The sequence below is a fragment of the Artibeus jamaicensis genome, unplaced genomic scaffold, assembly GCF_021234435.1.
Source record: "Artibeus jamaicensis isolate MK-2021 breed Jamaican fruit bat unplaced genomic scaffold, CSHL_Jam_final contig_391, whole genome shotgun sequence".
NCBI lineage: Eukaryota > Metazoa > Chordata > Mammalia > Chiroptera > Phyllostomidae > Artibeus > Artibeus jamaicensis.
Window position 1 is genome coordinate 23,136,410 of NW_026521814.1, and position 17,434 is coordinate 23,153,843.

Genomic DNA, 17,434 nt, shown 5'->3' on the forward strand with positions numbered 1-17,434 from the left:
AAATACATCATAGATGAGATAAACAAAATTGAAAACATACTTGAAATTTTAACGGGGGGGAAGGCTTGCTATATGATTTTTCAGAAAATTGTTGAATGTTCTAACCAAAATAAAGCATAAGCAAATGATGTTTAACTTTATCATTTCATAAATAAATTTATGCCAGTGGCCAAATGCATGGTTCAATAGTAAATAAATATTATTTTTAGAGCAAGGAGTTGTGCAATACTTTTTGGTTCATACATTACTTTATACACAGTAAGTATTTAAATAGCATAATGAATTAATTGAGTGAAAACTATTTTAACTATCAATTAGATACCATTATTCACCTAAAGACATTTATATGAATTGTTGGAAAGTAATTTGGAGCCAAAGAAGTATAGAAAGTGTATATTGTCGCCCTGGCTGGTGTAGCTCAGTGGATTGAGTGCAGGTTTGCAAACCAGAGGATCGTGGTTCAGTTCCCAGTCAGGGCACATGCCTGGGTTGCAGGCCAGTTCCCTGCAGGCCAGTTCCCAGCAGGGGACACACTAGAGGCAACCACACAGTGATGTTTCTCTCCCTCTCTCCTTCCTCTCTAAAAATAAATAAATAAATTTTTTTTAAAAAAGAAAGTGTATAATTGTCCTTGAAAATCAAAATCTATAAAGTGAGAACAAATGAGGACTTTTATCAAATAATTAAAGTAAAAAATTTTAATTAAATAACAATTGGAATTGGGTTAGCTGCTTAAATTTAACTGTTAATAATCCGCAATGTCTCCCAATCCAACTGTTTTTCATGTTCTTTGATTGTTTTTTTGGCACTGACTAAGAATGTACATGAAAATGAAAATGTTTGAAGAAAAATTTTTCTTTCAAATTGAAAATTAATCTAGCTCTCTTTTGAAAAAAAAGTGGTAAAAAGAGAAAATGATTAATATCAAGCCAAGATGAGAAATGTTGGAAAATCTAGGGAATAATGTTGTAAAGAAAAGCCTATGATCCTTTTGGAAATATTTGTCTAAGTCTGTCATTTTGGGACAGCTCCCTGCCACATATGTAAGTTTTGTTGGAAACTGTGTTCATTTCTGCACTGTCAGGATGGGATCATTTTGTACAGTTTATAACGTGGACAGGTTCCCCGAGGGAGGAACAGCCTAATTTTTCACTTTCTGGTTGCTTGGCTGATCCTTGCTTAACACTGACTACAGTTAAACTTGGATTGTCCTAACAGATTCTGAGAAAAACAAAACTAGGATTAAAAATATAATTTATAAAAATGAGATTCTACTCACACAGACCTCGGTCTTCCAATGGGCCTCACATTCTTAATTCAAGACAATAGATTTAAAGAACCCTTCCACTGACTTTTAAATTCTATAGAGTTCTGAGGTTTTTCTTTTCCATTCTTTTCTTTTTACGAACACAACAGATAAAAGCATCCTTGGTTAAATCCTTGCATTTTCAAAAAACACATTTAGATCCATTCCATACAATTGTCTTTAAATAAGAGATTACAAAAAAATTAGAATCATTATCTTGGATTTATAATTTGGGTTTTATTTATGCAATGTCACACTTGTTTAATTCTATTTATTCACCAGACACTGTAATAAATTATTTTTGATAGTTTAAAAATATTAAACCTATCCTCAATGAATCTACCAATGGAAACATTCAAAGTAATATGCCTTGAACAAATATGTAATTGAGAAAAAAACTGAAAATACTAACCCCAATTTTTTCATTGAAGAAGAAAAGACTCATTTGAATATAAAGTTCTGATCTGTTTTAAAGTATTTAGGGCTACTATATTCGACATCATAAGGGAATTAAAAAAACGGATTTCAGAAACTCCCTAGATTTGAATATTTGCTTTGCCAGTCCACTAACAAGGGATTTTTGGAAGTAATTTTACTCATTGGTAAAACAGGTATAAAATAATACATGCTCATAGGGTTGTAGTGAGTATTACATGAGGTATATGTATTGTATTTTATGTATTTATTTTATATATTATATTAAATGCACACATAATTATTGTATTTATAAAGCTTGGACTTGAGCTGACACATAGAAGTAGTACATAAGAATTACTATTATTATTATTATTATTATTATTATTATTGAAAGGCTTTGTTTATTATATTATGGACAATCATCCACAATTATTTTTCCATGACAATAACCTTCTTCATACGAATACAACCAAAACATGTAAACCTACCTCATAATTCATTCACTAAACAGACATTTACTGACCACCTTATGTGCCAAGAACTCCATCAGGCATTAGATATTTAATATTGCTCAGATTGTATTTTGGGATGACTGAGGTTTTCTGCGTAACGCTCTATGGGGCTGAGTGCTCAAATGGCATAATCAAAACCAATTTCTGAGAATATTTTAATTGGGGGAGATTCTGTGTCTCTTTCTTACTCAACCCAATTCCTTGCCTTTATCTATGCAAACTAGCATTTAAAGGCCATTTTTTTCTTATAAACTTAAAAAAATTATCTCTGGCATAGTGATCCAAAATAAACAAGTCCAACAAGATATGCTTTGGGAAAATGTTAATAAATTTGCCTCTGGCAAATTATTTAAATTTCATTGCATTTCTTTCACTTGGCAGGGACTTTATTTTGAGATTTAAAAAATATAAGGAACTAAGAAAAGGGTTTCACAGGACTTTACACATCAATATTTTTATTCTAAAGCGAGAATTTTCTTATAAAACCATCACCAAAGTTGAGAATTCAGAGGCCTTTAATTTAATTTAATTGTATAGATTAGACTGAAAAATAATGAAATCACTAGAAAGCTTAGAATCATTGGTATTGGACCAGATTTTCAACATCCCATCAGCAAATAGGTCCTTACTGAGTGCCTGCTCTTTGGGACTCACATGCCAGGTACTGGAGCAACAGCAGCTGCAGCAAGCACAACCCTCTCCCCATGGGTTTTAAAATCTTGCAGGAAATATAGAGTGATAACTTTGAGTAATCAAGTAAATGATTATAATAGATAAATAAGTAACTGCCAGAAAATAAAGTAAGCTTCTTTGGAATGTGGCCATTTAATATTGTTAGGCATTCCTTTTAAGTGTTTTAAAATCCTGTGAATTAAGAGTTCCTCTTGTCCCAACTTCTTAAAGCCCATTTCCCCTAAATTCTAAGCTGTTCAGAAGAAGAAACGAGAAGTATTTTTTTTATTTCTTTTCAGGCAAAGGGGAGAAAATTTACACTATGTAGTGCTGGGGAGAACAACAAGGAAGAAAGCTAGCACCAGGATGGGTACACGGAGGCTCTGAGGGTGTTGATTGGCCATCATTACTGCTATTGCTTCCTCTCCTTCACTTGCCTCTTTAGTTCACTTGTCTCCTCTAGTTCACTTGTCAAGCTTCCATTTTATTAACAGCTAGGAAGGATTTTACTAACAAGTATGGTTGCAATCATTAAAAATTTGGTGAAATTCCAAAATCTACAAACCCTAGAAATTTTCCTGGATCCCCTACTTGGAGAAATACTGCAAGCAACTTACGACATACTAAATCAGAAAGGCTGGACTGGAAAACCATTTATGTAATTTCTCTGCTTTTGTTTTGGGGAATCTTCCAAAAGAAGTGTCTAGAGAATCCGATATAATTATGAGCAGGGTCTGCTAACGTGGCTTCAACAATGACTTTACTTTTCTTGTAACTTTGCACTCAACTCCACATCATTTTTTCCAATGGTGTGTCATGCTGTCCCAATTGACTGTCTGGCCATATTCTGCCCTGGTGTTGGCTATAGCAAAAAGTGTGGATATAAAATTTCCTTCTTCAGTGTGAGATTGATTTCAGTGACCTCTCCCAAGATGTATCCCCTCTCCTCTCCTCCCACTAAATCAATATGATTTCAGAATCCATCAGTTTTTAATTATATTTTAAATAAGAAATAGTAATTTTTATATGCTCAAATAATCCAAGAGCCTTATTTTAGCTATGAATTTCCTCTTAATTAGTCATTATAACTAGTAAGTAGCAAACACGGTTCTTTGTTTTTCCTCCCCTTCCCCACCATAACAGCATATTGCTGGGAAACAGGGGAGGTCAGGGGATTCTCACACTATCCCACCCAGTCTATCAGTGCTGCCTCCAGCCACTAACATTTAGCTGTTGGCCTCCCACTGTCGGTCACACCCTAACTGAAATTTTAGGAGTGACTGTTTCAGCTCACACCAGGCAGCAATCAAGAGTGAAACAACAATGATGCTGAATCTAGGTCAGTGTGGCTGCCCACTTTGCAGTTAACCTTGCCCCCAACAAGCAAAAAAAGAGGATCCCAATTTTACATGCAGGGGGGTCTGTCAGTATATCTTGACTTTTATATATGCATTGACATACTTGACTAAACAGACAGAAGTTTCCACAAATGTCCAGGGAATTTAAACCCCAAAATCAAGCAATGCAAAACAAAGCTTTAAACATTTGTCCTACATTATCTATGTGGTATTTATATTTGTGGAAGGGAAGGGAAATCTCAGTATTTTGATTTGATACTATATTTTTTCTTTTGTAAAAGTCCAACTGCAAGGAAACGGAATCAAATAAGTTTGAACACAAAGGGTAAGAACTTCTCTTGGAAGCATTTTGTTCTCATGATTCTCATTAACTTTACACTTTATTTTTACCTCAAATAAAACAGACTAAAATTGTGATGCATTTCTATTTTAGTTATTTATACTTATTTTGAAATTAATTTTTGACTTTTCTGTTATTCTCTCTTACAATCCTTGGTAAAATACCTGTGTCTTTCCATTGTATAATATTTTTGTGTAATCCTTTATTTGTGATACTTGTGGTAAACACAGAGTTTGACTGCTTTCAATTTGTTTGCTAACCAGTTCTATTGTTTATTTTTTCTATTTTAGAAATAAATTCATAACATCTGGAAGTTTTAAAAATCCATCATAAATCCAAAGACTTCCTATGCTGGAGAGAGTGACCTCCCTTTATTCAGAATGATGGAAACACTGGAAGTAATTAACTTATTGAAAATTACATGAGTTCTAAAGGATACAAAAGAAATAGATTACTCTTTCATATTTTGCTGGATTAGGTGTTTCATATTTTAAATCACGTGCCCTTTGGTATTTACAAATTGTCTACTATTTGCAAGGCCATGTAATAGCAACTACAGGATATAAAATGAAGAACGAACTTAAATGTTGCCCTCAAGTCGTTTTCAGTCTAGTAAAGGAGATAAAAAGCTGTAAGTGAAAAGAAAATAAAAGGCACAAGAAAGGGGAAGGAGACTAGAAGGAGAGGAGAATGATCTCAAAAGGGAGGATCTACCAGATCTCTCCTGTAATAGGTGATCTTTGGGCTGAGTCCTGAAAACCACACAGGATTTGAGCATGTGGAGGTGAGCAAAGATAGTTTCAGATACTGAATCAGCATAAGCAAAGGCATGGAAACAAACAAATGTGCTAGGCATTGGGAAAAGGGAGCCACTCAATTTATTAAGCAGGTAGTACCTAAAACAGGATCAATTGCATATCAGAAATTATTTAAAAGAGTTTCTTGTTGGGGTGAGGGTAGAAAATAGAGAGTATGGCTGGACATGGAAGAATAGAAATAAAGTAATAGTAATCTATTCAATATCACTCAAAGACGAACACTTTGAATAGTTAAGATGGCATAATGTCTATGTGGAAATTTCCTACTTGGAATGGTTTGTTTTCATTAGTCAGACTTAATCATTTTGTGAAATGTAGCTAACATCTGTAAAATGGTGAAGGGTAGAGGCAGATTCCTGGTCTGGGTCTTGTAAATTTTAAGAAATGCCTATATTATTAAACACCTAATTTCCCCCCACGATTTTATTTATTTGCTTTTTAATAAGTTGAAAGCTGTGAAGCATACATAATCACATGGATTCTGTGTCCAAAGGCCTCAGCAGGAAGATTGATTCAGAATTTGGCATGAACCATGCCTCTGTTTCTACGGGCACAAGTTAGTTACCTTTCTCTAAATTACTCTGGTTTTATTCGGTTTGCCACCAGAAGTCACTCTGTTGTTTTTCGCTTTGTGCATATAAACACATTCCTTGCTCACATACAATTCAAGCGTAAGCATATTCAAGTTTAAGAAGAACTGTGTGTTCCTTTCGTTTTAGAGATGCTACTTAAGCCAGTAAAAATGACTGTGGACCACAGCCCTCCAGACATGTCTGCCATGTCTCAAGCCCTGTTTCCAGCAGGTTTCCACAGGCCCCAAGGTGGCAGAAAGAGAACACCTAATATTTTAAATACTCCATTTCAATCCACTCATTTTTTGTCACATTTATTAATATGTATTATGTACAAGAGACTATGCTTGCTACTGTGTATGATTTTAAAAAGGAGCTTGGTGTAAAAAGTAAGAATGGCATATAAGAAGGACTAATATAAACAAATATAAAGCACAGCTGCTAAAATGGACATCGCTGTATGAAAAGTAAGACTCCAGAGGGCAACACTTAAATCCTCAGGAACAAAAAGAACCTATTTCCCATAGCTTCCTTCTTCCCCAAACCTAATGTTGGTGTACTTCCTTAGACCAACAGGGTACATAGATAAAGAGCTTCTTTAAACATGATTTAGCATCTAGACAAACATAAAATCTTCGGACAATTCAGTAGAATATTTTTTACATGAGCATAATGCTGATCTAAAGAGGAGTTAGTCATATAGATTAATAGTCATGATAAGTAAAACATGGAAAAGCCTCACTTCCATTTTTGGGGGGAGAGAGGGGCTCTAAACCTCTGTGTCCTTGAGAATTACTTGTACTAAAATAATTCTGGACCCCCACTGAGTATATGAATATTAAAAATATTAATAGGAAGTAAAACCAGAATTCATCTAAAGCATGCAAATCCGGTAAGTCTGGCTTTGGCTTATCTCATGCTCCTATCAGAAGATTGCAATTTGGGCCTTCTTTTTATCTTCAGACAGAATTGGCTACATTTGAAAAGCTATTGCAGCTGTGTTGGATACTGCTGAAAATTCCTATGTATGACTCAGATGACAAATTGTATTTGATAGAGAGTCTAGTGGGATGTGCAGAGTGGAGCTTAATCGTGAGAATGATTAAGTTAACCGAAAGCCCAACAAGCAACTCCTAAACTTCTATAAAATGCATGCCAGCCTCTGAGTCACCTTGGTGGTAAAATTTATAAACTAATTACCCTCTTTTTGGATGAGTCAGTATGTTAGGTAATGAGATGAATTCCAACTTTCTATGAATTTTCAAATATGATTACAGTGATAATTATGATGGAAAAGCATTATCATTAAAACATAAATATATAAAGACTTCATTCAGGAGGACATAATTGCAATACATCAAAAACTTTAACAATTCCAACATGTACATTAAGGTAATTTGTGGGAACTTTTACTGGCTCAAATTGTGTCAACCTTTAAAAGTATATGTGTATATTACACATAATATATATTTATGTATCTATATAAATATGCATAGAAACACACATATAAATGCACACAAACACATATGTAAATTCTCTTGCTTCCCTTAAGAATGGACTTTATCAGTCAGTATAAGTTAATGAGTATTTACCCAATTTTTAAAAAATTTAAGCAGTGCTGGAAATTACTTAAAAATTAATGATAAGCCAAAGCCAGATCAGATGAATAGTGTTTTTTAAAATTGGCCATTAACTGTAATTTTACCCTTTTTATTCTTTATATCCTTCACAATCCTCTATTAGAAAAGAATACAAGATTAAGTGTCGATTTGTATTCACACAATTCCTTAATTGTATAAAAATATTGTTACAGCAATCAGTGACTAATCTAAGTGAAAAACATGGTGAAAAAATTTTGGGAAGTGTGCTATTTAGTTCCAATCCCAGTGAGTAATTTTGAGAGTCCTATAATCTCTTTGAACTTTCTGTTTATTCTTGGGGTAATTTTTAGCTGAAAAATACCAGGAAAGAAATGCAAAGCTTCAGGCTTAACAGCAAACTATTTAAAATATAAAATATATATGTATATATAGTAAAAGAGATATTTCATGTTTCCAAAATGATTACATCATACCATGCTTCATTTTATTAAATATCAAGGAAATTTGAGTCTTGTCCAAAGTAAAATTTCTAAGCTAAAGGGCAATGGTTATCAATATAGTTTTATAGCAATGGGGGGGCAATTAATTAACCCTACCTGGGTGTGGGGGCAACTTTGCCCACAAAGTCCCCCCTGTCTACCATGGACAAAAGTGAAACTACCAAGAGGTGATCTGCTTAGGGAGGAAAGGTGGCCAGTCCCGCAAAGGGGGAGGACCAAGAGCCCCTTCCTCAAGGGGCTTTATTGGGTTCATTTGTACAAGAATGCAGGTAAGGATCAAACAATAGATAGCCCTCAAAGAACTATGAGGGCTTATTCTCAGTCAGGGTCAGATAGCTAAAGAGCCATAAAACTCTGAGGAACAAACTTCTTGCTTGGACCCTTATGACTTAAATGAGAGCATTCTAAACAAAGCAAGTTTCACATGATTTTATAAATTCTTTCTTATGCCTGATCACCCCGATTCCTCTCTAGCCGGCAAAGGGCAGCACCACCTTCCCCATCATAGGTTTTTAGGCTTAAGTGGATTAGAGCCAGGAAGTGCTTCTCCCAGATGGAAATGGGGACTTGGGGACTCGGGCTATGCCAGAATAGCAGGGGGGAAGGGGGCAGGGGTCCATCACTCCCTCTTTGTTGCAGCCCCCCGAGTCCTTCCATGATGGACTCCCAAGTGATAGTGTCTGGCTTAGGTTGCCCCTCCTCTGAGGGGTTGTACCAGTCACAGACTAACTGACCAAGCCTTGGGGGCAGGGGACAAGCTTTGTCTTCTTAGTGGCTCGCATTTCAGAGGTCGCTCACTCAGCCCTACCCATAAAGGATAGTTACAACTTCTGAAACCAGACAGAGTGGTTGCCAACACTTGGGAACTAAGAGGAAGTTAAAGAAAGGTCTTGAAGAAGTAATCACTCAAACATTTGCCTACCACATCCCACTATCAATGTCATTTTCTCCATCTTGGGTATCTATGGTCTGATATGCCTAAGTCCTTCAACTGCTGCACGACATCTTACAACAATATTTCTGGCTCTACTAACACACATATTGGCATTTGTTCAAATTCTTTAAAGGAAACACAATTCTCCAAATGTGATTTTACCCATGTAAACTAAGTGAATTGATCCACCTCTCTAGAAATAGTGAAAAAAAATTTGCATTCTATTCTACAATTGTTTTGTAAGTTATCCTAGTTTAGGTCGCTGTTCTGCTCTGGATTTAGTTTATTTTAAAGTGTATCTTAACATAAATGCATTTTAAAGGGGCTTGTGGTTATTTAAAAGCATATAATAATAATGCCTCTCCTTGGCTAATGAAAGAAAACCACACATAAAGCAGTACAATGAGAGAGAGAGGGAGGGAGAAAGGGAGGGAATTTTCTTCCATGTGTTTTCCATGGTGGAGGTGATTGATTTTCTATTGCTATTGTAGAGAGCACTGCTGACATTCACTGGCCCAGTGAGTTCATCACAGCTGCGCTTTATGCATCTCTCCCAAGCTCTGTTTTTTACTGAACTGGAAAAGATTTGAATTTTTGGTTGATAATTCACCACACCCTTGCTTTGCCTCATCTCTCTAGTCACTTTCTTTGTTAGAAGAGAGCCTGATTAATCAGAGCTTTAGCTGGTGCAGGTGTTTAGAATTGTGTTAAAACTCGAAATGTAATCCAGAGAGCAAAATGAAATGTTTGTGTCAGCTGGTTAATATCAGTGAAGCTAGGGATGTATAGAAAGAAATGTGTCTAGACTCACCACCGTGTCAGCTCAGATCCACACCCATCTCGACACCGTATTCGAAAACACATTGACATGAGGAAGAAGACGAGGACCTGGGATGCAGGACACAAAGGGTCCTGGTGCAGGACCTCCAGATATGCTTGAGGCATTGAAGAGTGTTCAATCAGAAAATCTGGAGGGTGAGAGTTCTTATTTCTGGATCTCCCATGTATGCCTTAAGACACAAAACACTGTTACATGCAAAATATCATCTAACATTGCTTAAATGAAGGCATCAGTCATGAATTTTTCTTATAAGTAAGTATAAAACTTTTATTTGAATAGCTAAAAACAAAAATAGAATAGAAATTATACACACAATGCCTGAAATAAAGCATAAAAAGCATTATTTTTAAAATATCTATTTTTCACAGCAGAAAATAATTCTAATAAAGAAATTCAATAAATTTCAACTTTATTGGCTATCAAAAACAATAAGCTAATAAATGTACATACATGAATTTTTATGCAAGTGCCAAACACACCAGGAGAAAAATAAATCATGTTTCCAAATTGTCTTGAACACAAGGAAAATTTTAAAGTATAAAATGAAGATGATTGGAAGATAGGAAGATGTAACAGTCCTTTTCCTCAATATCTTCAGTCTGATCCAGAAGAAAAGCCTCTTTTCATGACCACTCAATAGTTACGCTTCCCCCCTCAAGTAGTGACTCTCCAATCTAAAACCAGCAGATGCAGAATGATTGGTCCAAGCAATTCTCTTTTTCTGTCATCAAATGATATCATCTACATTGGGACATCTTTGTGCTTTTTGTAACTGGGTCTGTAGAGAAGCCACTGCTCCACTGTCCGTGCCTGTAGAATAGATGCTTACCTGGGACGATACATAAACATGTGAACTGAGGAAAGATTAAGTAACATGAATTGGGAGAAAGAGAAAGATGAAAATAAGATTAAAGGGAAAAAGCTTTGAGCTGGGTCTTAAAGAAGTGACTTCAGCATATTGGTGTGATGCAAGGAGCATTTTAGGTACACATATGTGCATGGATGTCAGCCTGGTTAAAGTCAACATGGGAAAAAATTAATGAAGGTGACCTTGACTGGAATGGAAAACCCTGTGCAGAATATGGAGATGAAGGAAGGAATTATGAACTGAAGACTAGGGTGTCAAGAAATATCTTGCTTATTAGAAATATATTGATTACTAGAAATATTTTTGATATTTTGGACAGCATAACTTTCTTGCAAAGATGTACTAAAGGACTACAAATGGCATACGCCCCTTTTTCAAATATGTTCCAGAATTACTCCTTAGATCCAGAAATACATTGAAAATCTGTGCTAATGTGACCCGAACTTCGTACATATGAAACTCTAAATTTGGAAATACTTATCTTTATATGAATTCAGATGAAATGACAACTTCTTCTGGTACTCTTGATATTTAATCTGATAAGCTCTTTCTTTTCCTATTTCTTAAAAAAAATCAAGACATGAAAAAGCTAACTTTTTCTCTAGAAAATTCTGTTCTGGCTTTCATAAGCAGCATAAAAATTTGCTCTCTCACAAGAAATCACCCTTTGGCTGGCTAAAGAAATGTGTGAGAAATAGAAACTGCAATAGATAAGTCTTTGACTCTTAAAATGCCATTCAAACATAGCTCAGATACTTATCTTTTGACATTTGCCTGAAATTAAACTTCCAGTCCCCAGGGTAGGTGGGTGAGTAAAAGGAACAACAGGCTTTTCTTTCAGTTAATCGTTTACATTTTCCTCTTTACACCGAGTTAGAGAGGAATCTGGCAAAATCCACATATATATATTCACACACACATATATAAAAGAACTCCTAAGAAGGTAAGATTTGCAAATTAGCTATATGAAAGCAAAGGGCACCAAGCATTTTCCCAAAGTTATGCAGGTAATGTCACAAGGGAAAATAAAAAAATACATACATTTAATTATTTTTACTAAAATGCAAGGAGCAGCATTTTGATATATATTCTTAAGTTACATAAACATATATGTAAGGAACGTATATGTAAACAGATACACACAAGCTCCAGATGTGCTATTTTTCTTTGTGGGTTGTGTCTTCTATAAGGGAAAAAGACATATTAATCATTTCTCTTTCTGCTAAGGGGATGGGTGCTGCTCTCATATTTCAGAAAGGGGCTGGAAAGTGAGGGAAGCCAAACTTTTTCCTATTTAAGGCCAAAGCAAAGGAATCTCAGTGGCTGACTTTTATGACGGGCCCGGTGCTGAAGGGCAGGGAACAACTGATGGTGCTACTTTGAACTGCTTTTCTTTTCTCCTTTTTGCACAAAGAGTCTCATGTCTGATATTTAGACATGATGAGCTTTGTGCAAAAGGGGACCTGGTTACTTCTCACTCTGCTTCATTCCACTGTTATTTTGGCACAACAGCTCCCGGAAGGTGAGTAGATACTGATTGGAAAAAAAAAAACTTTATGGGCTTTTTTCTTTACTTCTGCTTGCAAAAAAGTTATCAAGGAGAAATTAGTCTCCTAAATGATAATTTCTTCTCTAAGTTCCCAATTGTGAAGCATAGGACTGACCATGATAGTACTTTTTTATTACATTTGCTCAGACAGTATATTGTCATTTTTGTATTTAAAAGTTCGCTGGTTGTTTAAGATAAAGATGTTTTTGTACTAATGCGTTTTCATGTTAATGGCACTGGAAACTCTTAAAATGGCCTTGAAAAGTTCCCCTCTTGTATTGTTAATGTCTTGGAATGCTTCCCTAGGCAGTCTGGAAGTTATTGGTCTCCTGCAATACGTTTATGTTTTCCTTTGTATGCTGGGCTCTTTGTAAGGACAGAATATTGAGCATTGTTTTTCCACTAAGATAATGCATTTAAAAATAGCATGCATTAAGAATGGTCTAAAAGAAAATACTACACATTATTAGAATTACTGAATAGATTTCTGTAAAATGGCAACAAGATAATAATATCGCAAACCTTTAAATGAGTTCAAACTGCTCAAAATCTTTCATGGTTCCTATCTTTATTCTTTTTCAAGCACTTACATGGTTGATTAATACCTATTTTCTAATAGTTTTTGTTAAAGATCTAGTGTTTTATGTAAGTTCTACATTTTTACCTACATTCACATTAATAAAGAGAATATTTCACATCGTATCTGCCACAGAAATGTTTGACTTCTGCAAACAAGGTAAAGACATTAGTACTGTTTGACTTCAAAAAGATTAATTTGTTGTATTTTCTAATAAGTACAATGATTTTTATGTTTCAATTTCCCCAAAACCACATTTGTCTCATTATTTGATTATTTTGAATAGTCCTTTTAATTCATGTTTCCCTTAGTCATGAAAATACTGAGCATATTGGAATATAAACTTAAATAGAAATAAATACTTAAATGTCATATCTGAAGGTGCTGGAGAGAGGAGGGCATCACACATCAATTTCTATTTGCACATAATCAAAAATGGGTACATTTAAACCTATAGTTTTTGCAAACATGGTATCTGAAAATGGTTTCCTTTGTTTCTAAAAAAAGTATCAAATATTTTTTATGTCTTCACAGGTCATATATGTAGATAGGGGGAACACCCAATGCCATGTCTTCAGTTATAGTCAGTCTATGGTCACAAAAGAAAAGAAACACCCATTATTTCTTGCTCCTTTCATCCTCTCACCCCCCTTTTTCCTCTCCTCCCTTCTTCCCCTCCTTCTTATCTCTCCACCCCTTCTGGCTCCTTTGCACTTCCTCTTTTAATTGTTTCACTCATCACCCCACCCACTTCCTAGGCAAGCCCGTCTCTCCTCACCTCTCCTCCTCTCTTTTCTCTTCCCCTGCCACCACCGCCCCGCCCCCATCATCACGTGTCCTCCCTACCCCTCCATCTCTTTCCTCCTCTCCTCTGGCCTCCTCCTCCTTTTCTAGAATCCCCAATCCACCATCTTCTCTTATTACTCTTTTCTTCCCCATTCTTTCTCTCCCAGAAGATGCTACAACTCCCAGTGCTTGGCTAGATTACCCAGTGACCATTACCACACTGCCATCTCAATAAAGACTTTTATCTTTTTCATGCTCTTAAGTTTTTCTGATTTCTGCAAAAAAAAAAAATCATAGAGTTCCCATTTATTGAAAAGTGTGCAAACCTTTGGTGTTAAGTTCAAAGACTAGACAAAATGTTTGTAATTGCCTAGTAGTTACAATTTTTATAAGCACTATGGCTGTTCTTCTAAATCCAAACTTAGGGAGGAAAAAATGTTTGATACCTACATTATGTTTACATCGCATGATTTTCCCTCTTCTCTTTAGCTGCAGAAAATAACAACTATAAAATTTTGCTGACACATTTGTATGCTTTTAAGTTCAAAAGAAGTTTAAAGGAATTTTGTTCAGCTTATTGTTTTTGTTTGCCATGCAAAAAGCTTAGGTATTTTAAGATAGGGCATCTGATATTCCTTATAGGTTTTACAAGAAAATTCTGCTGGTGGACTAGCTTTGGGGAGGTTACAGGAGGTAGCTGAATACACAGCATACAAGGAACACTCATACCTAGTTCTGGGGTGTGGGTTCCCCAGTATGCCCTGAGAATCTCAGAAAGAAATGGCACCACCCTGATGGACACTGACTTCTAGTCTACTGACATGAATTTCCTGGAGCATAAAACATGTCCTCACAAAGAATTGTAATATTTTTACAAATTTGTGAAAGTTCTATTTAACTCGTGTATTTCATCCCACCAATGGAGAAATGTGGTCTGTTTTATATTTCCTGTCCTTTATAAACACGCCAAATTTTAAGCACAAAGAGTCACCACCTAGTGGCTGACAGGCAGATTTGCATAACCAATGACAACATAAATGTTACACACAGCTGGATTTCTTATTTTATAATGAGATTTTAAAATATTACATGTATACATTTTAAATACTAAACACTACTTTCCCAAGAATATAAATGTATTACTGATAACATATTGACAAATACATATACTTACACACAATAGTAACAATATTTAAAAACTATTGGGAAATGAGTTTAATATCATGGCTGTTTTCAAAATTCCACATTAGAGCAGGGAGATAAACTATATTTTAATTTAAAATGTTCTAACTTTTGAGCTTATATTTTGATATTCTTATAATCCCACTGTGAAAATGGACTGTGGGCCCTCAATTGTTTTAGAATTACAAACCCGTAAATGGAGTCAGAGCATCAGTTTCTTACTACAGGTTAGAAGATTCTTAGAGAATAGAACTTTTTAACCTGTACTAAGAAAAAGAGACCTTGTAACAGATCAAGCACCGTTCCTAGAAAATATGTAAGCTAATGCATTTCTAAAGGTAACAAAAAAAGGTAGATTTTTTGTTGTTGTTAAGCACTCCACTTTGGATTGACAAATCTATTTTTTAAACAACAGACTTGCTTATAACTTAACCAGTAAATATTCAGTTCTGTAATATAAATTCTAAGAAAATAAAGTATTAATACAAAATATCGTGTTTTTCATTTATGACAACTTGCCTTTCCTTATCACCTCCAAAGTATTCAGTATCAGATGATCTAAAGACCTGGAGGTAAATAGAGATTCTGATTAAATTCTGGAATTAAACTTCTCAGTATTGCAAGAGCCAGCACATCCACTGGAAAAATTCTGGGAAAGATGAGTGTGATTATTATGTGCCTTTTAACTAGTGAAGATTCTGGGATCAATATCTCATCTACAGGCTTATTTTTAAAAATCTAGAACCATTAGCTCTTTTTCCCAGTAAAGCTGAGACTTCAGCTAGCTCCCCAGAATAGCCCCTGTTCCACAGCAGAGCTGCATGCTAGACCTGGAATTGTCACGCAGAGAGAAGAGTGCCATCTATTGAAACCCGGTGGTTTTCCTTGTGCATGATGAGTCCTCTTTGGTGCAGAGTTCCAGAGCTTTTATAGCCCAGTTCTTTCATTCTGCAACATCAAAAGATATCATAGTCTTGAAGTGATTAGAGTGGATTGCTTAAGAGTTATAGTTTAAACATGAAAGATGTTATTGCCTTTACTGGACATGAAGCACATTTGTAAAGTTTTCAGGTCTACAGTAACTTTCTGGAACGGTCTCAGTGGACTGTTTCTTGTAAAACAGTTTTCCCTGGAAATAGTTCAGTCCCACGGTTTTCCAAATTCAAAATGTGGGGGGCAGAGGGAGAGGTATAGTGTTAAAAAAATCCAGAGTTTTGAAAAGGAAAACTTTGCCTGTTTCATGTCAAGATGACAACGGAAAAAATGAGATAGCTATTCTTACACAAATCATTTGTTAACTGCAGTTTGGGGAGTTACATTAACCACTAGAATGTCTGTCTGTGCTTAATGAAAACACAGCAGAAGTGGATTCCTTTCAGATTAACTAACAAATCCCTTGTACTTTCCATAACTGAGGTCAAGAACTGCCATTTAAAATGTAATCTTAATGAACAAAAGGAAAAGTTCAAGCAAGAGGGCAAAATTAAAATGCTCAAGAGATGTAAAAATCAAAGATAAAAGATCCAGAAACTTAAAAATTCAAATTGCTTTTTTAAAACTCACATTGAGAAATAGCTGCTTCAGTAAAATAGCATTTATTTTTCAGAGACTTTGTTTTCTGTAGTATTTGGTGTGGAGAATGGCAAACAGATTGGGTTTCTCAAGTTAATGAGAATGAGAAAAATTCTCTTTGGAGCTACGTCTTCAGTTCATAATGTCCAATTCAGAAGGGAAGCATATGAGGAGGTTAGAAGTCTATTAATATGAATTATTAATAATTTTCTGAGAATTAAAGGCTTAGCATGACATTCTAATAATATTTTTGGCATTGGATACAGAAGTATTACTATCAGTTTGTTGTTGCTGTTGGAATCCTACTTTTCTGTATATAGTAACATATATGCTGGGTTATCCAGTCACATGTTAATCTTGGTGGTGGTCTGGATGTGATTAGGGTGGCCTTGGAGATATAATTCTTTTTCATAAGGTCAGGAGAAAATAAACAACAGAATTTGACTCCAAATGTAAGCTTTTTTTGGTTTGAGACTAGATAGGAAAGATATTCTGCAGAAAACTGGTATCCCTTTGTTAAAAAAAAAAAAAAAAAACTACCCTTTTTAGACTCTGATTTAAGCTTGCAGGGTTTAGAAATGATAAAGGGACAGAGCTTTGAAGTTGGCGCGGTTAAGCCTCTCCTGCCCTGGAACCTGCAGAGAGGGAATGGAACTTGGTAGCTGAGAGTATCAAAGTTAGAGACAGCTTTCCTGGATTCAAAGCCCAGCTCTACCCCTAACTGTATAATGCTGGGAAAATTACTTAATGTCTCTGTGTCTCAGATTCTTCATCTGTAAAATGAGGATTACAATAGCATTTTATCTTAGGGCCTTTGGGAAGAGTAGGTAAACAGATAGGCAAGACTCTCAGAATACTGGCTACAACATAGATTCTATATAAGCTCTGTCTAACATGTTTTACTAACACTGGAAAATAAAATTACTGTAAGGAAGAAATTAAAGCACTTAGTGATTAGTGATAATAAAGGTAAGATATAAGATTTGGTTATCAAATATAACATTTAAAGATATTTGCAAACTATGATAA

At 35.2% G+C, this 17,434-nt stretch overlaps 1 protein-coding gene across 1 annotated transcript in view; it reads left to right on the forward strand.

The window, feature by feature from the left end:
- Positions 1-12,040: 12,040 nt before the first annotated feature.
- Positions 12,041-17,434, forward strand: part of COL3A1 (collagen type III alpha 1 chain) — a 40,497-nt gene continuing 35,103 nt past the window's right edge. The window contains exon 1 of the mRNA XM_037162958.2: positions 12,041-12,261. Coding sequence (XP_037018853.2) covers positions 12,177-12,261 — 85 coding nt within the window. The 5' untranslated portion in view covers positions 12,041-12,176. The remainder of the gene's footprint in view (positions 12,262-17,434) is intronic.